This window comes from Myxocyprinus asiaticus, chromosome 4 (genome assembly GCF_019703515.2).
Source record: "Myxocyprinus asiaticus isolate MX2 ecotype Aquarium Trade chromosome 4, UBuf_Myxa_2, whole genome shotgun sequence".
NCBI classification, from domain to species: Eukaryota; Metazoa; Chordata; class Actinopteri; order Cypriniformes; family Catostomidae; genus Myxocyprinus; species Myxocyprinus asiaticus.
The window spans coordinates 7,212,482-7,237,930 of NC_059347.1; the positions used below are offsets into that span (position 1 = coordinate 7,212,482).

The 25,449-nt window shown below is 37.4% G+C and overlaps 1 protein-coding gene across 2 annotated transcripts in view; it reads left to right on the plus strand.

Moving 5' to 3' along the window:
• The first annotated feature begins 9,057 nt into the window (after window positions 1–9,057).
• Window positions 9,058–25,449, plus strand: part of LOC127435766 (transcription factor COE2-like) — a 51,384-nt gene continuing 34,992 nt past the window's right edge. The window contains exons 1-6 of one of the 2 annotated variants that reach the window (XM_051689448.1): window positions 9,058–9,441; window positions 11,288–11,444; window positions 11,963–12,026; window positions 12,355–12,410; window positions 12,529–12,602; window positions 15,104–15,172. In XM_051689448.1, coding sequence (XP_051545408.1) covers window positions 9,308–9,441; window positions 11,288–11,444; window positions 11,963–12,026; window positions 12,355–12,410; window positions 12,529–12,602; window positions 15,104–15,172 — 554 coding nt within the window. In that variant the 5' untranslated portion in view covers window positions 9,058–9,307. The remainder of the gene's footprint in view (window positions 9,442–11,287; window positions 11,445–11,962; window positions 12,027–12,354; window positions 12,411–12,528; window positions 12,603–15,103; window positions 15,173–25,449) is intronic. The other variant, XM_051689458.1, reaches the window with a different exon arrangement.

The window sequence follows — 25,449 nt, forward strand, 5'->3', positions numbered from 1 at the left end:
GCACCATTTTCCATTTCAAACATCTTTATATGGCTTTTTTTCTCTGCGTGCATGCTGTATTTGTGTGTGTGTGTGAGTGTTAAAATTATATAAAAATGTATTGTTGATAAATTATTACAAAATTATTTTTGATAACTGCATTGCTGCCTTTAAACATTGCAGTAAATTTGTCAGGTTGAAGATGTTTACTTGCTCTTTAACAATTAAAATTTAGCAATTTCATTAAGGCAGATAAATATGCTTTGCAATGTTTCTCTTCATTCCAGCCAATGTAAGAAGAATCCTTCAGTTTATCAGCATATTTTGCCAAAAATCGTGATGTCCATGACAATCTTTCTTTAATTAATATGGGACATGTTGCAAAGCTTGTCTGAGCAAGCAACGGTAACCTAGGGGGCGGAGCTTAGCGAAGGGTCAATTGAGCACTGGTTCTTACTTTCTATTTTTACTTGCTCCTCATGTGGTTTAGCACAGGCCTAATTTTCAGTTGCCAATCTTTACTGGAGTCACTGGTCATGTTTTCTTGAAAGTGAGTGAGGCATCCTGTATCCTCCTGCCAGTGCACCAGACTCTGCAGACCTACCAAAATGGTGCTTACACTGTTGTATGACGTCATCATAATACTGTCTGTTGATTGGGTTGAGAAGATTTTTTCCCTTAGTTATACATTCAGAAGCAATGTCAGACTGCAATTTTCTGCCACCGCAATACGTTTGGCATAAATTTGAAACCATAAGACTGCACATTGTGTAAAGTGATCTTAAGGTAGAAAGAAAGTGAGGTAGCTTGGACTGGTAACTGAAAGGCTCACAGGTTGCTCCAGTGAAGGCTGTCCCTATAATAAGCATATGATTCACTTTGGATAAAAGCGCTGGCAATGACAAATTATGAAGTTAGCCATTTTTTGTCCTCTATAAGGAAAAATAAGTCCTTTAAGGTAAGGTGTCTGTAAAAAAGCAGTGGTTCTCAATGCTGGTTCTTCATGGATCACCCCGGCACTGGACATGTTGGATGTCTTCATTTAACACATCTAATTCAACAAATTAGCTCATAAGTAGATACTCCTAGGCATGTCTCTCTAAAATGACACACCCAATGTTTCAAAGAACACAGAGGTACCTTTTTGGAGTGCCTTTTACAACCCCAATTCCAAAAAAGCTGGGACAGTATGGAAAATCTAATAAAACAAAAAGGAGTGATTTGTAAATTCGATTCACCCTGTGAAGCACTACAACACTACATTATTTTATGTTTTACCTTGTGAATATATATATACAGTTGTGCTCAAACGTTTGCATACCCTGACAGAAATTATGAAATTTTGGCATTGATTTTGAAAATATGACTGATCATGCAAAAAAACTTGTCTTTTATTTAAGGATAGTGATCATATGAAGCCATTTATTATCACATAGTTGTTTGGCTCCTTTTTAAATCATAATGATAACAGAAATCACCCAAATGGCCCTGATCAAAAGTTTACATACCCTTGAATGTTTGGCCTTGTTACAGACACACAAGGTGACACACACAGGTTTAAATGTCAATTAAAGGTTAATTTCCCACACCTGTGGCTTTTTAAATTGCAATTAGTGTCTGTGTATAAATAGCCGATGAGTTTGTTAGAACTCAGTTTGTCAGAAATTCTCAACTCCGATTTCGCTGAGATGCAGGGGCATGATGTCACACAAACATGTCGACATACAAAGTCCATATACAAAGTGATAAACATTCACTTTATTAAGTAATATCGATGATTGAGTTCGTTTCCACATTACATGATGTTAAAGCTTGTTTAACAAACGCCTGCAGAAACAGGTGTATAAAACATTATAATCTCTTTTCTATAATCTACTATAATCGTACACCTGAAGCACAATTCTAGAGCTGCAGCATTGTTCATCAGTTGGGTTGCTAGGAGACATCTCTAATGAGAGTCAAACCCTGCTAACGGGAGCGTTGCAGTTCCGAATATCGGGGAATGGAATGCATTTATGGTCGGAGATATCAAGTAGGAATATCCCACATCCAACTTGAATGGAACGCAGCATAACCGTGTACCCTGACGAAACGAAATTTATTGCAAGCAACATTTAAATCGCAGATGTTATTAGATAGATTTTTCCATGTATTATAGATCTCCTTGGTAGATTCATAAGAAAAATTATGATTTTTGAATGTCTGTTCGGGAGACCTTCATTTCACAAAACAGTCATGCTGCAGTTAAAATTAGGCTTGCTTGAGCATTAAGTGTCGTTTCAAGTTCTGGCTTTCGTGCGTGGACGCGTTTTTAAAATGTCAATTGTTATTACTAGTTAGCTGCCACATAATGTCAATTGAAATCAAAAATCCAGTATCTCAAAATATTAGAATAAAGAATTTATAATACATAAATGTCGACCTGAGAAGAGCTCTAATCAGCTAATTAACTCTGCAAAGGTTTCCTGAGCCTTTAATCTCTCAGTCTGGTTCAGTACACACAACCACAATCATGGGGAAGACCTCTGACTTGACTTTTGTCCAGAAGACACTCATTGACACCCTCCACAAGGAGGGTAAGCCACAGAAGGTCATTGCTGAAAGGGCTGGCTGTATCAAAGCATATTCATGGAAAGATGACCAGCCTTGAGAGGTTTGTCAAGCAAAGCCGATTCAAGAAATTGGGGGAGCTTCACAAGGAATGGACTGAGGCTGGAGTCAGTGCATCAAGAGCCACCACGCACAGACGTTTCCAGGAAATGGGCTACAAGTGTCGCATTCCTAGTGTCAAGCCACTCCTGAACCAGAGACAACATCAGAAGCGTCTTACCTGGGCTAAGGAGAAAAAGAACTGGACCGTTGCTCAGTGGTCCAAAGTCCTCTTTTCAGATGAAAGTAAATTTGGCATTTCATTTGGAAATCAAGATCCCAGAGTCTGGAGGAAGAGTGGAGAGGCACAGAATCCAAGTTGCTTTAAGTCCAGTGTGAAGTTTCCACAGTCAGTGATGATATGGGGTGCCATGCCATCTGCTGGTGTTGGTCCACTGTGTTTTCTCAAGTCGAGAGTCAATGCAGCCGTCTACCAGGAGATTTTAGAGCACTTCATGCTTCCATCTGCTGACAAGCTTTATGGAGATGTTGATTTCCTTTTCCAGCAGGACTTGGCATCTGCCCACAGTGCCAAAACTACTAGTAACTGTTTTGCTGACCATGGTATTACTGTGCTTGATTGGTCAGCCAACTCGCCTGACCTGAACCCCATATCGAATCTATGGTGTATTGTCAAGAGGAAAATGAGAGACACCAGACCCAACAATACAGACGAGCTGAAGGCCGCTATCAAAGCAACCTGGGCTTCCATACCACCTCAGCAGTGCCACAGGCTGATTGCCTCCATGCCACGTTGCATTGATGCAGTAATTCGTGCAAAAGGAGCCCCGACCAAGTATTGAGTGCATAAATTAACATACTTTTCAGAAGGTTTCTTCTGAAAAATTTTTTTTTCTGTATTATAAATTCTTTATTCTAATATTTTGAGATACTGGATTTTTGATTTCCATGAGCTGTAAGCCGTAATCATCAAGATTAAAACAAAAAAAGGCTTGAAATATTTCACTTTATGTGTAATGAATCTAGAATATATGAAAGTTCCTCTTTTTGAATTAAATTACGGAAAAAAATTAACTTTTCCACAATATTCAAATTTTTTTAGATGCACCTATAAATGTCAGGAATTGTGAAAAACTGAGTTTAAATGTATTTGTCTAAGGTGTATGTAAACTTCTGACTTCAACTGTAAATCAGATGATTGCAACACGTTCCAAAAAAAGTTGGGACAGTCGAGTGTTTACCTTTGTGTAGCATCACCATTTCTTCTAATAACTCTTATTAAAGGAATATTCTGGGTTCAATGCAAGTTAAGCATAACGGACTGCATTTGTGGAATACTGTTGATTACCACAAAAATGTATTTCGTCTTGTCCCTCCTTTTCTTTCAAAAAAAAAAAAAGAAAAAAAAAAAAGAAAAAATCGAGATTACAGTGAGGCACTTACAATGGAAGTTAATGGGGGCCATTTTTTGGAGGGTTTAAAGGCGGAAATGTGAAGCTTATAATTTTATATAAGCACTTACATTAATTCTTTTGTTAAAACTAATTTATTATTTTAGCTTTAAAGTTGTTTATATCGTAATTTTTACAGTCATTTTAGGGTTTGTTGACATTACATTGTAACTAAAATCATGTTTACATGCATATCCTTTTATGTCTTGTGGCTATACTTTTGAACAAATATTTTAGCATTCAAAAATTGGCCCCCATTCACATTCCAAAGTGCCTCACTGTAACAGATTTTTTTTTTTTTTTTAAGAAAATGAGAGACGAGTCTAAATAAATTTTTGTAGTCATCAACATTTTGCCACAAATGCTGTTGATTGAGCTTAACTTGTGTTGAACCCAGAACATTCCTTTAAAATAATCACTGTTTCAAAGGTATAGCCACAAGACCTAAACAATATGTGTGTTAACATTATTTTCGTGTGAAGAAATCACTTACTAACCTTTTCTGTGTAAAGTTATATCCAGTTTTAAAACTTTGTTGCCAGGACGACATAATGCCTTAAACCCCAAAACCCTTTACGAATGTAAAAATGACGGTTTTGACAACTTTACAGCTCAAATAATACAAAAAGTTTAAATGTCCACTTTAACTTTCACTTTCAGATGAGTAAATGATGAGAGAATTTTCATTTTTGGTTGAACTATACCTTAAATACTGCTGTAACACATAAATGCAGTGACAAGCTGCATTTTGACAGAATTAGTGTATGAAAGAGTGTTGTGCAAATACAGTATGCTGCTGTTTTATTAAGTACAACACTTATTGTACAATACAGTAACAGCTGTAAACAAACGGTGCCTTTCTGGATTAACAATTGCTGCCAATAATACACTGTAAATATAGCATAGCCCAGCACTTGGGTCTAATCATCAGTTAATCGTGGAGTTATTTACACTTTTTACTACAGTCTAACAAAAAACGTAATGTGTAAAAAGTGCTCTTTAGAGCTCATATTTTGAAAAGCTGTTAAAGAGTGTTTGTCAAGTATTTGATAACCCTTAAACGCATACCTCATTCCACCCTCTGTACCTCATTAATTTTTTGGAGTTGTGCCCATACCGCTTAAGTATTCCTTAATATTTCTCTTATAAAAATGTGTAACACAGAAAAATGCCAAAATTCCAATATTTATTTATTTATTTATTATTATTATTATTTTTTTAAATAATGGTAAGTACCAAAACTGTACAGGGCTATTAGAGACCCTAGGTATGAAAGAGTGTCATCTTTTTTTTTTTTGTGCACTTCCATAAATTATATTTTATGATTATTTCATATCTATGTAAGTTTACTATCACAGAAAATCTATTTCTTTGTTTATTACAAGAGAAATTAGTACTATATTCATACAAGTTAAAACTATATCACACTGATTTCCTGTGCAACAATGAGTTATCACCATGGTGAATTATCAGTATTCCATATGTGTGTACACTTACATATCATACATGCAATTTGTTTCTCAAGGTGGCGCTGATGTTTCAGTAATTGACTTGATTTACATTTAACATTGCTATTTGATGAAGAAACAACATAAATGTAAACTATAGCAAGGACAACACATGAACAGTATGATATGACTATTGTCATTTGGGTGTACTGTATGTACTGTACAATATGTGTTTGACAGCCAGTTGCATCTCATGAGATTTCAGTGTGAAAGTCATGAATTCTGAGACTTGACCTGATTTGTTGCATTATAACTTTGATTTATGAAAATTAAAACATCAAAATATATCAAAATATATTTTATTTATCTAATTGTCTTGAAAATATTTAGAAAAGTATACACTATCTGGGCATTTTGTAGATCCATTTATGATAAATATAAGTGCCTGTGATAAATATAAGTCTCTAAAGACTCGAATATGTAAGAGTGTTTGGCAAAATTCCCATGCAATTAAGGGATAACCCCGTGTCCTTGAGGTTAAACAAGTAAAATTCAATTGAATTTTCAAACTAAAAAAAAAAAAACAAAGTACGTGAATTGCACTGGGCCACGGACCACCTTAATCCTTAAGGTGTAACTTGGATATTTCCCCTAAAAAAATAAAAAAAAAGTGCCTATAATCAACATGAATACAATTTAGGTGAGACCGGGAAGTGTTGTAACACATTTTGTTTCAACGTCTAGCCTATAACTCCCACCTTCACATAGCTTAGAAATCTAGAACTTATCCATAGAATGTGTAAAGTAATGTCAAGTGCTGTAGTTACAACCTGCATGCAGTATTCTGGAATTTATTGTGATCATCAAATTGACTTGTTCAAAATAATTATTATACCATCCAACCCCCATCACAACCTTTTTGACACATCAGGAAGGTGGTGGTCATGTACCATAGTGATTTCCCTCCTGTAACATTTCATTGGTTAACTGGTGATATATAGGACTATGATATGATAGACTTTTCACAACTATTTTAATGTGATCAACAATCAATTTACACGTTTGTCAAAAGGCTTACAGAAAAACATTTAATAAAATGCCTTGTGCATGTAAATGAACACATTTCTTGCTCTTTTCAAAAAGAAAATGCCTTATAAAATGTTCATCAAATATAATGTAGGAAGCAAAATGTAAAATTAAATAGGGTTATGATACATGACATATTGTTTGCTATATCAGCAAAATGTTACAGCATATACTAACCTATGCTTTAAGGAGAAAAAAAACCCATAGAAATGACATTTCTTATTGCATCTTAATTATTATTTGTTTTTTTGTTTTGTAAATTCAAGAGAATCAATTTATGTGAGGTCTCGACCATTTGACCGATTATGTAATATTTATGCATGTGAAATACTTGTCTAATTAACCTAAAAAATAATTTTAATAATTATTAAGCTACATTGTAGAAACGCGTTCAAAGGTTACAAAAGGGCTCAAATACATTTAGGCTACAGTCACTAAAATTTGTTCCTTTTTATTATTGTTTTATTTATTTATTTATTTTTTACTAACTTTTGCTCATTTTTACTCTGGGTTAGGAGTGCATGCTATGCTTTAGGTATTCATATGTTCTCTCAGAAATAATTCTATGTAGCCTATAAAACACAATAGTAGGCTACTTATTTGCCTTAAACTTTCCGCCAAATATTCGATTTAATAAACCAAATAATAAAGATGTATTCAAATTCTATAATCAAAATATTCAATTTGTATTTTATTCTATTTGTATTTATGTTTTTAATTATATTTTATTATTAACTTGTTGCTGTTTTGTCTTGTTGTGCACTGGAAGCTCCTGTCACCAAGACAAATTATTTGTATGTGTAAGCATACTGGCAATAAAGCTCATTCTGATTCTGATTCTGAAATTAAAACAGCAAATTTTGCTGTCCTATTGTAGGCTACGTATTTCACGAAAAAAAAAATAATAATAAAAAAAAGATATGCGCACAGTAACGCTCAGCTAATAAACCTGCCTGCAAAACATACTCCCTGGAAAGATCTTAACTTGTAAATAGAAACATCATCATGAATTCATATTACCGACGCTATAGTAGGCTACAGGCCTGTATTTTTTAATTTAAGGCGAGAACGTCAAAGTGGTCTTTTCAAGCTTTGACGGAAATTAGGGCTGTGATTTTTAGCTCCTCTACAATGCGGGCACTTAGCAGAGTTTCATATAGCCCATGAAAACGCAAAGAATTGAAGTATTTATTTATTTATTTATTTATTTATTTTTAAAGAAAATATAGCCTGTAAGTAGTGAATTAGAAAAGTAAAAAAAAAAAAAAAAAAAAAAAAAAAAATTGCAATAAGCCTATGTATCCTTGGTGACAATTATTATTATAATTTTTTTTTTTTTTATAGGGCAAGCAAATGCAGTAGAAAACAATAAACACGTTGCAGAGTACATGGATTCCGCAACAGGTCACATAATAGGGTGAACAGCTGACTTCGAGGCGTGCTGGCAGATGGTTGGTATAAGCCGGGTGGTGGTAGTGTGTACGGGGGGGGGGGGGGGGGGGGGGCTTTCACTCATTGTTTAGTTATTTGAGCTTCACGCACAGACAATGACCCCATCCAGTAGCAAGAAAAGATGGAAAGGTTTCTTCTTATAGCGCGAGCGCCAAGCGAGTGAGGAAATGGTTAAAAAAAAAGTTTCGTAAAATCTCTTTGTTTTGCCCGTCTGCTGCTTTTCTGCCCACAGATGTCAGTCCTTCAAGCTCATTTACGATTCGTTTTCTTTGTAATGGATGCGTTTATAAGAACAGTACAAAAACAGTTTGTAAAAACCAAAACATGCAATCCTAGCTATTCAGTGTTGAAACCATTTCATTTTAGAGTTTTATTTATTTGAAGAAAGCACATTAACAAGGCCCAAAAAAGATAAATAAAGGTTCTGTCGTATCTAGGCTAATTTCTGGTAATCTATGCAGACTGTATGTAAATTATGTAAAATACGTATTTCCATAATTCGTTTAAATCCAATTACAACACACAACAACCTGTAGCCTAATATGTAATTGCTATACTTGACATCTAATTAGCCAGTTATTTTATTTTCATCCGTATGCCTCAAAAATGCCTCGTTATCGTTAAAGTGCTCATAGACGTGTCCTCGTTGAAGTTGTTTACTTAGAGATGTTCTCATGAATATTTCCCAATAAACGGTTTTCGCCTAAAGTCTAAAATCAGAATTCAACGTCATAATATGACTGCAGTTTTTCTCCAAATACGGAGCTGCCCCTCCTCTTTCTCGGGATCTGGCAGTGCAACCCATTCAGTCCAGGTCCCAATAGACTCTGGCTGCATCATCACGTTCTCATGGTTTTAAACGCCTGCGATTCCCATTAGCTGCATCCTCATCATTTCCAGGAGGTAATAGGCAGAGCACTCAGCCTCGAGTTTTGAGCCTTTTGTGGATTTATATTTAGCAGTGTAGCAGTATATTTGCAGATAAAGACAGTATTTGGGACCTGTACAGGTGATCGTAGTTAACGGACAAAATACTTAACTTTGGCTTCAACAATGCATGGGTCCCGAAAAAGGACAAATCTACGCAGCAGGTTTCCTCACAACTCATAAAAAGAAAGAGGACATCACAGCCTGTCTCGGAGAATATCGGAATTCTAAAAATCGAAATATCTTTACGAATCGTGATATCTTTATAGCATCTTCAGATTCTTTCGACTTTTTGCAGTAGTCCTTGTGCAGTTGGGCACCGGAAGTTGTATTGTCATTGCGATTTTGTTTTAAATGTTTGGGAGTCAAGATCACCTGGCAAGAAACATCACTGGGGCGAAAGTGCAAACTTTTGAAGAAGAAATGGATCCTGTCCGTTCCTGGGTGCGGAATGTCGGTGTTACTGATGCAAACATAGCGGCACAAAGGTAACTGACTTCTTTCATTTAGCTGAAGCCTGCACATATAAAGGCTCATCACCTGAAGAATGTATGAAAATTTTGCCTTTAATGCTATCAATATATCACAAATAACAAAGCCTAACAGAGCAGAATTTGGGCTTACAACAGAAGGCTAACATCCGCAAAATATTCGTTGCTGTATATTGCAAATTCGATTCCAATAGTGCGATTTCCAAGCACTATTTAACTAATATCATTTACCGTTTAATTTCAAAATCACATTTTTAAGCGTCCTCTTCCACCAAAAAAAAAAAACAAAAAAAAAAAAAGTAAGTGCAACAACAAGCCAATCTCCTCGATGGCCACGCAAGTATAAAATGACATAGAAATACATAGCTCATGATCAGGATCAGCTCGCCTTCAGTGCTTCAAGTAACTGGGGTGACACGAGCCGACTGAAAGAGCCAAAACAAAACAAGACAATACAACAAAACCCGGGTTGTCTCACGGTGATTTACTCATTAATAATGATATCTTAAGACGCTTGAGCGCGTCACTTGAACGGCGATTGCTTGTGGACGTTCTCATTCCCTTTCATTTCTTGTTCACCCAAATAGCTAGATGTTTTTTCTGATGTTACTTTTCGTTGTCGAACGATGATTCCGTGCTTGCCCTATAAGCACAACTGACAAATCTTAAACTTGAGAATGAAACGTTTTTTTAAATTATTATTATTGATTTATTATTATTATTAGACTGCATACTAGTAGGCTAATAATCGTAATATAAACGAATTTAAACTTACTATTGCATTTGGATTTTGTAGTTTGGATCAGTTTGTTCTGGAGCCTAATGATAATAGTTCTGTAAATGAATCGATGATTAACCCTCTACAGTTGGTCATTGGTCTGTACCTTCTTTTTGAATTATTAGCAGTCAATCAACAAGTTATCGTTTTGCTTTCTGAACTAAATGTTTTTAGGTGCTTTTAGGCGACAATTTTAATAGAGCATTCAAAATCTTAAAAAATGTCGAAATATTAAATCAACGATCGAATCTTATGAATAAAAATGACTTGACTCGACTTATCAAAGATTTAGCCTAATTATCCTGTGATTTGACCATTTTCAAAATTGCAGAAATGAATGAGAATTAATGTCATATGTGAATTAATGTCAACACCACAGAGATTCATGCCTATATGCTTCATGACATTATTTGTATTTTATTTTACAAAACATGTCAGTGAAGTAAACAAGAATATCCTAACAGTAATATCAAAGTCCTCATGGTTGCTTCATAAGTAGCCTACATGCACTCAAAGTGTAAGTTATTATTATTATTATTATTATTATTATTATTATTTAGAAAACCCGACCAAGAAAAATAAATAACGAATTCCATATTTATAATAATAATTATAAGAACAACAACAATAATAATAGCCTAATAATAATAAATAATCCAACACCTAAACGATGTCTATGGGATTTTCTGATAGCTTAGTTGCAAATAAAACAAACGTTTAATCTCACATATTTGTATTGCTTTAGGTTTCCATCACTACATTATTAACGCAAACCGATGAACCTGTGACGTCATGCATCACTGAATTATACACTAATTCAAAATTGAGCGTTTTGGACGCAAACGAAACCACTGACAACTAACAAATCTGGAGCCGTGACACAGGAAGATATTTCAACGTGTGGAGCTCCGAATGTGGAAGAGTTTTAACTAATTCTTGACAGGGATGTAACTTAAGAATTGTGACTTTATGTTGGGTGGGTGGTCAATAGTATGTGGATTGCGAAAGCAATGTGTAAAAGTATAAACCGTCTGCTCTTTGTTCCTCAAAACCCCTCATCCACAGTGGAGTGGCCTTATCCCGAGCTCACTTTGAAAAGCAGCCTCCCTCCAACCTCAGAAAGTCAAACTTCTTCCATTTCGTGCTGGCACTCTTTGATCGCAATGGGCAGCCTGTGGAGGTGGAGAGGACCGCATTTGTTGACTTTGTGGAGCAGGACAAGGTATATTCTTATCATGTTTCACATTGATTGGATATTACTGAGTGGTAATGTCCAATCAATAGTACAAATATTACAAATGTTCCTTCCATTATATATGTAGGCATCTCATATGTAACAAAGGGAACCTTTGTTACATATTATTTTAATATTATTACCTGTAATATTATCACTAATATTAGAAGTAATAATATTACAATTCTTGTACTTTAACCTATATTTTATTCTAGCGCCTCCTTCTCTCCTGCCAACTCTGTCTTCTTCTCTTTCTCCCCCATCCACATTTTATTCCTTACTTTTTATCACTTCTTGGGCCTTGGTTTGTTCTCTGTTAGAGAAGTAAAAAAAAAAAAAAAGTTCACAGACTCTAAAACACTATCAGAGTTTTATTAGTTGTTACCTGTCATTACTCAGTCATTAAGATTTCCTGTTTTGAATTTGCAGTCTCCTCAATGTTAATTGTTAATTGTGCATAATCAAATTTTTATTTTTCTTGTATCTGTTTTTTCCATTGTTCAAAGGAGCAGACCGGAGAAAAGACCAACAATGGCACTCACTATAAACTCCAACTCCTTTTCAGTAATGGTATGCTCACTAAATTTATCCAACTTCATACCTGTATGTCTATGCATATTTATCTGTCCATTAGAACATAAGGATGCTCTCAAACAAGCATTGATCATGTGATTATTTAATACTTTAAATGAATATTTTATTTTGTTTGTTGATGTTTCTCAACAAAGACATAACTGACTCTACTGTTGTAACACTACTGGCACATCTCACCCCTGCTATTTGACCCAGTGTGGTTCCATATTTATCTGACATACTGTTTTCATTTGTCTCATTATTTTTTTTTTTCATTTAGCTTAGAGAGAGCCATTAACAAAGTCTGTGTTGTTCCTGTTTCCAGGTGTTCGCACAGAACAGAACCTTTATGCACGACTCATTGATTCTGTCACTAAACAGGTAAAGCTCCACATTATGTTTCTGAGGCTAATGGGCAACTAGCCACATGAAATACTTTCTAAGTTTTGCTCTATAATGTGTGGATGACCCCTTTTAAATTATTTTCTCCATGATTTAGCCCATATCATATGAAGGACAAAACAAGAATCCAGAAATGTGTCGTGTTCTGCTAACTCATGAGGTCATGTGCAGGTGAGTAAAAAACACAAACAAATCCATATTTGTGCTGCACAGGGTCCAAGCTAAACAGAGGATTAGGCTATTGTGTCTCCAAGTTTAGAAAAATGCAGCAAATTTTTATTTACTCTAGAACAGGCTGTAGTCTAACCACTTCTAGATCACTACTCCACCTTCCTAAAACCCCAATAAAGATTAATAATGTTAGTGATGACAGGACTACCAGTGGCAATGCTGCATCTTGTTTTAATCGAAGGTGACAGTGTAATATATTTCTTATATAGTGTATTCAGTGTAATTATTTCTCAAAGCTGTAAAAATGCTTGAACAAACATTTCAGAGCTGTTGGGCGTTCATGGCTAGAACTTTGTTCTGTGAGCATCCTGTGGGAGGCCATGCAACTCTTTGGTACTTTGTACCATGCAAATACACATTTGTCACCTATGTTTCTGTATGGCAACAACTTAGCCTAAAAAAAAAAAAAAAAAAACAGCCACACCCTCTCATCAGCAATGTAAAGGTGTTCAAATCCTTTAACCCTGCATCATATTCAACAATGTTTGACATTTACTCTTTTCACCAACATCGTACTCATGAAAACTTGTAATAATTTGTACGAGATGGCAAAATTGTAAGATAGGCTATCGTGCGGCTTGGCTCATACAAAAAGGTATGACTATTGGACAAACCAATCAACAAACAGAATTTCAAATCAATAAAATTTTGCTTGCCTCATTCCAATCCCCGATGTATTCACAAAAGTTATTTTTCTATTAAAATCATGGCTTAGGTGTAGCTTTCGTTTAGGGATTAAATTTACGAAAAATTGTAAGAATGCTCGTTTAAAGGGATAGTTCATCCAAAAATGAATATTCTCTCATGATTTACTCACCCTCATGCCATCCCAGATGTGTATGAATTTCTTTCTTCAGTGGATCACAAACGAAGATTTTTAGAAGTATATTTCAGCTCTGTAGGTCCATACAGTGCAAGTGAATGGGTGCCAAAATTTTGAAGCTTCAAAATCATAAGTAATAAAAGTAATCCACACAACTCCAGTGGTTAATCCATGTGATAATATGCCTTTCGCCCCAGTGATATTCAGACACAATATGATAGGTGTGGGTGAGAAACAGATAAATATTTAAGTCATTTTTTTCATAAATTCTCCTCCCTGCCCAGTAGGGGGCGATATGCACGGAGAATGCAAATCACCAAAAACAGAAGAAAGTGAAAGTCAAGGGAAAATTACTTAAATATTGATCTGTTTCTCACCCACACCTATCATATCACTTCAGAAAATATGGATTTAACCACCAGAATTGTCTGGAGTATTTTATGTTGCCCTTATGTGATTTTGGAGCTTCAAAATTTTGGCACCCATTCACTTGCATTGTATGGACCTACAAAGCTGAGATATTCCTCTATAAAACTTAGTTTGTGCTCAGCAGATTAAAGAAAGTCATGCATATCTGTAATGGCATGAAGGTGGGTAAATCAATTTTTCATTTAAACTAATGATTCTCTTTCGTCCATGTTCCTGTTAAAATCATGGTTATGTTTAGGGTTTTGGTAAGGGGTCAGACTTCATTGTTAGATTTATTTTTGGGCTAGGAGTTTAACTTAGGAAATATCATAATAACATTGTTTGTTGGTTTGTTTATTTTACTTTATAGTAAAAGTCATACGTTTTTGTACGAGGCAGCTCAAACGATTTCTTATGATTTCGCCATTTTGTACTGTTATTATTATGACTTGTCACGAGATTGGGTTGAATTTCTTCCCGCAGAGAAGAAATTCCCTAACCCTAACCTAAAATATCTTCCTAGAGCGAGCCTCACCCTAAACTTGTAACAATGACTCACAAACAAGGCTAAGTATCATAAGCAAAACATTTTCTGTGCAGGACGAGAACAAGTTAATGTCCAAGAGCATACATAACAGGTGGGTTAAGAGAAAAAGCGACAGCAAGTGTCACAGGAGACAGAAAGGACAGGGGGTGTGCGGTGACCTCAGGCTTGAGGACAGCATCAGGGAGGGCAGAGGGGGAGTCAGAATGGGCTCTGCCCCCATTGTGTAGCCAGCAGATGCCCGAGTGGGCGCTCACAGCTGGTTAATAACAGAGCTGATGGGGAAGGGGGTGCAGAAGGCAGGCGACACAGCTGGGGAGTGACTTTGTCTGACAGGGGGGGTTGTGGGGTGGGAGAAAGGAGAAAGCATATAGGCAGATGGCCAGGGGTGGGGGGCTTTTTTGTTATGCTGGTGGCGCGGTACAAGAGGTGGGGGTAAGTGGGGGGTGGTCTGTGCACAGACAGGAGGTCCGATGATGGTGTGTGTGGGTTGTCTGCTCTGTGTAGGGTCGTGTGTGAATGTTTTAGAAGCGGGGCTGAGCTTGATCATTCACAATCAATATGACAGATTGCTGGCCTGCCTTAATTATCTCAGTAGTAGTGGTTTTATGCTGCCTTTCAGAACAAGTCTTAACTCTTTCATTTTGTTCTCTTTTTAATACACAGTCGCTGTTGTGAGAAAAAAAGCTGTGGTAACCGCAATGAGACGCCATCTGACCCTGTCATCATTGATAGGTAAGTCCAGTTTATCAAACTAGGACCATATCTACACTAGGACCAACAGGACACTGTAATCCGTTTTCGATTGAAAACATGTAAATGTAGCTAGTGTGGATGTCGCCTAAAACAAGTAACAAAAAGTTTGTGCGATCACCGAGATTTCTATATTTGGAATGTTTAGAGCCATTAAAACCACAATTAGTTTTGCTAAAGGGGAAAGAAAACCTGAGAAATACTTACAATGAGAGGGTTTGCAAGTATGAGCCTTATCTCAACTGTCAGTAAAGTCTAAATAATAAATATAAAAACAGATATATAAACAGATATTTTGCATGTCTGTTTGAGAAGAAAACAGTTTGGTCAATTTACATAGGGGTCAAAAATTCCACCACTGGACTACTAGTGAAAATGCTTCTATTGCAGATAATTGTTTCATTTAAGGGATAGTTCACCCAAAAATGAAAATTATCTCATCATTTACTTTTAATTGTTTTTTTTTTTATTTTTTACAAATGATGGTTTTGGTGGACTTTTTAACCCCACTTTACTGTTTATTTCCAGTCAGTGTCTGTGATGTGGGTTTTGAGATGGGACAAATGTGCTACTTTATTTCCCTCCTGTCGAGATAGGATCCTCCTTACAACTTAAACTACAACTCACTCAATGTACACTACACAGGCTATTTTTGCTCTCTCATGCATTCTGATTCACTCTCTGTCTCAATCTGATTATTTCAAGCTATCTTTCAAATATATACTGTAGATATTATATGTTCAAATTCCCTATGTACAAATCTATTGCTGTGTTTGAATATGCATGTTTATCTACTAGTATGCCAAAAAGAGTATGCCAGTGGAGTAGGGTATCTGAATCCTCAGTAGTCATTAAAAAGTAAGCGAGAAGTGCACATCTGCTGTTCACTGCTGAATTAAAAAGAAACTGTGAGACAAAAGGTTCTTTTCAACTTTAAGTGCTGTATATACCAAGAAAAATTTTCCTTTTGCTAAAATTGTGCTTGTTTAACAAAACCATCGTAGATTATTTTCACGGTTGTTGTTATAACGATATATATTCGGGTCACGAATGTATACATAATACTCACCTGCATACCTAAAGAAATGACTTTTTTACTGGCTGAGAAGTGCGTCCTTCATCAAATGTAGTATATACTCTGACAGTATGCGATTTCGGACATAGAATATATCCCCTTCAACACTGTTCATGCTAAAAGTGATTACAGAGCATCTCAGAGGATTTGGTCAGACTTTCATAAAAACTGGTTGTTGTCTCTCAGATTTTCCCAGAATTCCTCAGCACCACAGCTGTTTTTATTCTTTACTAAATGACTCTCTCTCTCTCTCTCTCTCTCTCTCTCTCTCTCTCTCTCATCCTCTTCCTTATAACTCTTCAATTCTCCAAACAAGGCCAGACTTACACCAGAAAATGAAGGTTTTAGACAGCCATTTTTGGTATCGACAGATGTTTTGGGTTGTATATAGCCTCATTAGTGAAACATTAGGATATATTTCTATTTTGTGACAGTAAACAGTGTGCTGGAAGTGGTTGGATCTTTAGGGTGACTTCAAACTCAGATCAAAGTATTGTGTAAAATTTTGAAATCATTGGTGAAATCAAACATTTGAAAATCAAACTGTACTGTGCAATGTAAAATAGAGATAGACGGAGATACATTGATAGATAGATTGGTACCCCATATTTTTTACTCACGACTGTGTAACAACATTCATAATAACTTTTGAAAGACCAAGAAGAGTAAAACAACAAATGAGATTAAGATGAGTTGTCAAAGAAGTTTAACATATTTGTTGGAAGCCATATTTCATTTTCAATTATATCTTATTTGAAAAAAAAAAAAAATAAAATAAAAAACAACAACAACAACAACAAAAACATTTTCTTAATCAGTGCATTTGTCATGTCTTCCAGGAAAAATATGCGAGCTTCCTTAAAAACAATGTATTCTTTTCCTGAGAAGCAAATCTGCAAACAATATGAAGAGTTCTTTTCTAAGAATATATCTTACATGTCAGTGCATTTTTTCCTCGTTTAATTGGCATGTTTTCTTTTGTTATATTTAATGAGGCTTAAAACAAGTGAAAAACAAATCTACCAATGGAACCAAACTAAACACTTTTAAATGTATGATACTTTTGAAAACGAGTTAATATCTCATGAAGTTTTGCTTCTCTGGTAAATGTATCTCATCTTAAAAGACATTTATGTCTCTTTCTTGAAAAACAAGACAAAGATACTAATTAAGAATATTCAGAATATTTTGCAGTTTAATAACGTTCACTCAGTTGACTCTTTTTGTCTTTTCTCTGCCACCTACAACCCCCCCCACCCCCTTTTTTTTTTTAAATCTGAGTTTGTTTGGACCTGCTGCTCAGTCTGTCTCTACCCCCAAACTAATCCTGTTATTAGTGAAAGGGGAGAGAATAGCTCTCAGCTGATCCTCAAGAAAGCTTATGTCACGTTATGTTCCCCAAAAGTCCTCTTTGGCCTGCCAGGCTCAATGATGCCGATCAGTGTACAGTAGATAGAGCTGATTCTACATAAAAGGGCCAAGATAGCCAGGATTTCTTCTAAAACTCTACTGATTATTTCACCCGGTGTCTGTACCGACTTTTGGATCCATATACTTACATGTACATGTAATCGTCTGTCAAGGCTGCAAAAAGACATGCAATGAGCAACTGTCCACATGCATGCAGAGTTCTGAGAATCCTCCATTCATCCTCGCAAAGATCAGGGGATTTTTATGACTTGAAATAAAGAGTCAGAATACTTGTTTTATTTTTTTTTAAGTTTCTGGTTTCTATCAATATCTGTGCCTGTGTTGTATTAAATTCACATTTTTATCATATTTTGAATCCTTCACTAGTTTTTATATTAGATTCTTTATACAATTGAACTGCTTTACACATCCTTTTTTCCAGAGGGTCTTATTGTGTGTTTGCCATGTGTAAGTGTTAAATTGATTGATGGACCAACTTAGTCAATTTAACAATCAATGACTGATCAATAACGTGCCAGCTGGTTTTGCTATATACTTTGATCCTATAGATGCAAGCTGTTACTTGGAAAATGCTTCCATGCAAATTAGCAAAAGGGGTGATATGTTAATGCGCATTTGGTATTGCATACACAGACCACGAGCTGTTTATGTATCAGTGTCAGTTCTATTCACTTCATCATAGTGTTATGCAAAGCACACAGAAAATGAAAATAATGGCAAAGTAGAAGCACTTATTCTGTATGGGCGCTTAGTAAATCACATGATAAAGGTTTCTCTGGGGCATGAAATATCCAAATTTCTCCAGTAGTGAACGTAGAGCTGTGTGGCTAACATCTTGAGGGTTAGCAAATCACTATCACACTAGGTTCAATAAATAGATGCATAGTGGGGGTTGAAAAGAAGCCGTTGAAAACAAGCAGAAGAGGGTTAGATTGGGTAATCAATTCCTTGCAATATCTCTTTAATTAATAACACTTAGAAGGAACCAAGCAAGTGGTTAAAGCAAACAAAATAATCAATATGATACAATTTATTCAATAGTTTCATCTGTACCTGAAGAATAAGGCTATTGGATTGTACTTGTTTCCTTTTATAATTACAGCCCTTTGACCTCTTCCAAACAATGTTTTGGTGATTGCCATGGGTGGTGCTTGAGTGGGCTACTGGGGCTTATGCCCTGAATGTTTTTAGTAAAGCCCTAAATGTTTTCAAAAGTGCCAGTACTTCGATATCAAGTCAATAATAAAATATAAATTTGTTTAATACCAAGTAATATTTAAAAATAAGGATATCAGCCTTTTACAATTTAGGTAATATAGTTTTACTCAATTTCAGTCTTACTGGTGGCTGCTATCCAGCACTCACTGCGTATTTGCACACATTCAAGGAGATCGATCGCAATTCGTGACTGCGGCTGTGTGTGAACTGTCATAATGCCTGATTGGAGAGAAATTGGAAACTGTTGACTTGGTCCCTCTATATAAAATAACTACCCAATATTTAGATATAGTAGCCTACATGACCATGAAAACAAATTGTAAAAAAATATGCTTGCGGAATTACGCAAACTTTTTCACAAAACTGTATTATTAACAAGTATTCAGAAAATCCAAATCCAGCAAGTATTTCTTTGCGTGAGCACCACTTTTAATCTAACTTAAAAAACACCAACAAAATGATATAAAACTGTCAATTGTATACTATGTTGAACTATGGAAAGCCGAAAGGTACAAAATAGATTTTAATCACATTTTAAAGTACAGAGTGTCAAAAGCACGCACATTTTGATCTGTAACCATATCTAAAGCTGAGACAAAAGTTATTGACCTTTTAGTTTTAGTTCCAGTGATATTTTAAGATTTACTTTATATAAATAACACCTCACAGATGGAACATTTAAACTTTTATGTTAAAGTCTATTATATACCAAGATTTCATCAAAGTATGGCCCCATACGTATCCACAGTGATCTGGGCCAAGTCTCGAATATCCACTGACCCTAAAACCGCCCCTGGAGATTGATTTGTGCATGTACACCATAATACATAAAGCTAAATATTCTTTGGGATATGGTTTTATCAATAGAACAGACTGTAAGTCCCTAACATTCTGTCTAACATATTTTGTGTTCAAAATAATACAAAGCGTCACACTGGTTTGGAACAACATGAGGGTAGGGAAATTATGACAGAATATTAAATTATGGCTGAGCTATCACTTTAAAGAGATAGTTTACCCAAAAATTACTCACCCTCATGCCTTCCCAGATATGGATGACTTCCTTTCTTCTGCAGAACACAAATTACGATTTTTAAAAGAATATTTTAGCTCTGTAGGCCAAAATGTTGATGCTCCAAAAAACACATAAAGGCAGCATAAAAGTAATCCATAAGACTCCAGTGGTTAAATCCATATCTTCAGAAGTGATATGATAGGTGTGGGTGAGAAACAGATCAATATTTGTCATTTTTTGCTAAACAGCAGGGGGTGATATGCAGAGAAGTATGTGAATCACCAAAAACACAAGAAGAATGTGAAAGTGATCTGTTTCTCTGTTTCTCATCCACACCTATCACATTGTTTCTGAAGATACTGATTTAACCACTGGAGTCTTATGGATTACTTTTATGCTGACTTATGTGATTTTGTTTAGCTTTAAAATGTTGCCACCCATTCACTTGCATTGTATAGACCTACAGAGCTGAGAAATTCTTCTAAAAATCTTCATTTGAGTTCAGCAGATGAGAGAAAGTCATACACATCAGGGGTGGCATGAGGGTGAGTAAATAACGAGAATTGTAATTTTTGGTGAACTATCCCTTTAAGGGCTCTTGTCAGATCTGGATGAATTTGTCAATAAGAGAGGTTTGGAAACATTTCTAGTAATTATTACAGTGAAAACGTGAAAAAGTCCAACAAGGACATTATATATAATGCTGAAATATAAACCAAAACAAGATCATGCTTTATTAATGCCTTCTTTCGCTATTTCATAGCTTTTAAAGTCCTGTGTGGATTCTTATTTCAGTGTAGTTACAGTTTTCAGTGTCGTAAGTATTTAGATCATTAGTTCTGTACAGAAGTACCACCACTCTCTAAATGCATATACACAGCCTTGTGCGTAAGGCACCAACCCCTGTCGTGGAACACTCGCTGTGTCTGAAACTGCCCCTATCCACTATATAGAGCACTATTTCAGGTGTCTGCCATTTTGTAGGAGTGTCTGAATTCTGAGTGAGCCACTTGTTCCCTACATTTGTTCACTCATCATTACCGACAATGCACTCTAATTTCTTAATTGCCCACAAACCACCACAGGGAAGACATACGAGCTGGGAGTTTACTGCTTCCTTCACTCCTGCATTTTTTTTATTTCATGCTTAATGTAGTAAATTACTTTTTGACAAATCATTACTTGATTAAAATAACATAATAACATACAGAGAGACAAAACATAGAGATACATTTTAAAATGTATTCTTTATTTGATAAAATGTGTTTACTCTTTATATTAACACACAGTATATATTAAAAATGACTGAATGACTAAGAATGAAGATTTATTGTATTAATATTTAATTTAATTAGAATAACAAGTAAGGCCCAAGTATTTTAAAATTTCATATGTGACGTTGTTTCTGCGACAGCCCCAGAGCTCCGACCCTCGGTGTATACATCAGCGTTCTAATTCACTCATTTCGTTCACTTACTGCTGAGATATAGTGCACTAATTGCCATTCACTATATAGGAAATAGTGAATGAGTGAACGTTTGCGGACACAGCCACTCTCTTCGCCATACGATTGCCTCGCGCCCGCACATCTAACAGGCGTGCACCCCGCGCACCTCACTGTGCCCGTGCAGAAATGCTGTCTGTTCGCGCTCCAGTTATCGATCACACGAATGGCAATGATTTACACTTAACTTGGATATTTACATGGATTTATTCAGTTAATCTGCCTAAAGTAGCTGCGATAGTTTCCAGTACCCCCGCGAGGGTGCGGGGTAAATGCGTAAATACGCTTATGACATGCAGGACACGGGAGAAAGCTCACTGATATATTGCTGCACTGATTTAAAAATGTACACTTAAAAACTGGTGTCATAAGAGTCATAAGAGAAAATGACCATCTCATTACACAGAAAAGCCCGCATTAGGATTAGAGCCAAAATTTACCTCAGTGTGCAGCCTTAAATTGGAGCTGTGATTTTAATCTTGAAATATCTGCTTGTCTTGGTGTTAAATGAAGGCATTGCATTGACGAAACTATTATTTTTTTTCACTGAGCGGAGCGAAGAAAGTGTTTCACTTTGAAGAATTTGATGCTGCAGCAGTGATTGAGTAACAGTCTGTGACAGCGGTGCAGCGTGCGCAGCTGTGTGAACTTCCGCTGTCATAAAAGTCCCATTCAATTATCTCTCAATAAATTACACATTAATTAAAATTAAACCCAGTAATGTAATGACAGGGATGCCACCCATTGTAAAGAAGTAAAAGTAAAAAAAATTCATTAGAAATTTACTGGAGTGAGAGTAAAAAGTACCCACTTTTAAAGCTACTCTAAAAGTATTTTTTTCCCCAAAAGTTACTCAAGTAAATGTAACGGAGTAAATGTAGCGCATTACTACCCACCTCTGATTCTATGATAAAAATATGTTTTTTCTCATTTGTTAATTGCTTTGAGAAAGAGTATCTTCTAAATGAATAAATGTAAATGTATTGTAAAGTTCTACATAAATGTGTCTGTAGAAGCCATTAGAGTCACAATGAGTATGTTAAAATGCACAACAATATGCTGATAACTATCAAAAATCAGCTTATTCAAAATATTCAACAACGCAAGGAAGATGCGTTGACATGAGACTTGAAATCATCAGATTATTCTCTGCTTTTCTTGTCAAAATGTAAACAGGCATATATACAACATTTGCACACATTCGATAAACCTGTAAGTGCAACAGTATAGGTAAATCGGGGTAATGGTGAAAAATCAACCCATGTCGTTCAGTTCTTGCTTAAGCCACTTATGACCTTATCCCGATGAAGGAAAAACATTTAGGGCGTTTGCATGACAACACAAGTTGTCGGCTTATTAAGCATAATCAGTGTAAGATTGTGCATGTAAACACGCTCATTGATACTGGCCTTCAGTTGGATCCTATTATAGATTTTGTTTCACTTACTGGATTTAAAAGCATAATTTTGGGTGCTGCCTTGTCACCGGGCATCATTGTATGAGAGTATCATAAAAGCTTTTTCATCACAGAAGCACATGTAGACAAAAGCTTTATTTATTTTGCTTTGTGCTTTTTTTTTTTTTTTTAAACATATCACTTAATAGTCCCACATAAAATATTAAAGATTGCTTAATTAACAGCCCAGAAAATGTCATGGTTACTTTTGTAACCTCCGTTCCCTGATGGAGGGAACGAGATGTTGTGTCGATGTTGTGACACTAGGGGTCACTCTTGGGAGCCCCAAACACCTCTGATCTTTTTTTTTTAAAAGGCCAGTGAGAATTGGTGAGTGGAATTTGCATGTCACTCCCCCGGACATACGGGTATAAAAGGAGCTGGTATGCAACCACTCATTCAGGTTTTGTGCTGAGGAGCCGAGATAGGGTCCCAGCCATTTCAGCAGGTAGTTCAGTGTTGTGGCAAGAGGGACACAACGTCTCGTTCCCTCCATCAGGGAATGGAGGTTACGAAAGTAACCATGACTTTCCCTATCTGTCACTCACTCGACGTTGTGTCGATGTAGTGACACTAGGGGTCCCTATACAAAACGCCACAACTAACTGAACTGTGTTACGTGAAGTGGTGGTGTGTGACGGGCAGACTGCCGTGTGCCTCGTAGCCAGCGCTCCAGGCCATCACGTAACCTCCCCCAATGTTCTTAATGAGCGTCGAACAGTCCTTCAGGCACAAGTCGACTGCCCAACGAATAGGTGGACAGGCTAGCCCAGCCGAGGCCTCTTTTCCTTTTCTTTTCTCCCCAAAAAGAGTGGAATTTGTTAACTGACTGGGAACCTAATTGTCCATGTCGGGGGGTGTCATTCCCAAGGGGAAGACATCATGGAGACCACATTTTGAGTGGGGTATTTTGAGTGGAAATACGTCACATGGTCTTTACCGAGCCTTGTCGGAAGGATGTCATGTGGAGAGGTCCCGTGGTAGGTCCTACCCAAAGGGGGAGGAGTTTCTACAAGGCATGGTGATCGGGGGCAGAGGGGCACTTGCCCAAGGAAGACGCAGTTTACCGACAGGGAAACGATTTTGCGGAAAATATCACACGGGGTTGCCTTCGGGGGAACCAGCACATGCGGAGCACCTACCTCAGTACAGGGCCTCATTAGTGCACTTACTGAGCAGGTAGCGAGTTTCTCCACAAACTCAACTGCCACAGGGCTAAGGAGGAAAGTCATCCAGGGATCACAGTCTGTGAACACTACTGGGAGTCAAGAGCGCATGTCTTCTCTTCAAGGGAGGGGAAAGGCGCTATGCGCAAGCGGTACACCCGGCCAGTTGTCCCAGAACTTACCTGCTCGTGCCTGCCACTACTCGGAGATGAGAACCTCACAAAGGTGTTGGGTGCTGCCCAGCCCACTGCTCTGCAGATGTCTGCCAAAGAGGCACCATTGGCCAGGGCCCAGGAGGCCACCACACTCCTGGTAGAGTGGGCTCATAACCTCGCAGGGGGTGGCAATTCCTGAGCCTGATATGCCATCGTGGAATTTGGCGTCAAAGACCCAGTGGGCGATCCTCTGTTTGGAGACAGCGCTTCCTTTCCGCTGTCCACCAAAGCAGACAAAGAACTGCTCGGCGCTTCTAAAACTCTGCATGCGATCCAAATATATGCGTAAAGCTTGCACCGGACACAGCAACACCAAGGCTGGGTCTGCCTCCTCCTGGGGCAGCGCTTGCAGGTTCACCACCTGATCCCTAAAAGAGGTCTCGGGGTCTCAGGATCACGTGAGAGTAACCCGGTCCAAACTCCAGGCACGATTCGCTGACAGAGAATGCCTGCATGTCCACTACCCTCTTGATGGAAGTGAGCGCAGTCAGGAGGGCAGTCTTCAAAGAGAGTGCCTTAACCTCAGCTGACTCCAAGGGCTCAAAGGGAGCTCCCGTAGACCCTGAAGAACTACAGAGAGGTCCCACGGGGGGACGAGGTGGGGTCTAGAGGGGTTCAACCTCCTAGCGCCTCTCAGGAACCTGATAATCAAGTCGTGCTTCCTCAAGTACTTACCATCTACCGCATCATGATGAGCCGAAATAGCGGCTACATACACCTTCAAGGTGGAGGGGGACAGCGGCCCCTCCAACCTCTCCTGCAGGAAGGAAAGCACCGATCCGACTGCGCATCTCTAGGGGTTTTCGCGTCGGGAAGAACACCACTTAGCAAACAGACACCACTTCAAGGCATACAGGTGCCTCGTAGAGGGAGCCCTAGCCTGAGTGATCGTGTCTACCACCACGGGCGGTAGGCCACTTAAGTCCTCCACGTCCCGTCCAAGGGCCATACGTGGAGATTCCAGAGGTCTGGTCGCGGGTGCCAGATGGTGCCCCGTCCCTGTGAAAGAAGGTCCTTCCTCAGGGGAATTTGACCGGGGGGGGGCTGTCGCGAGGAGCGTGAGATCCGAGAACCATGTCTGGGTGGGCCAGTATGGTGCTACTAGGATGACTTGCTCCCCGTCCTCCCTGACCTTGCACAGGGTCTGTGCAAGAAGGCTCACTGGGGGAAACGCATACT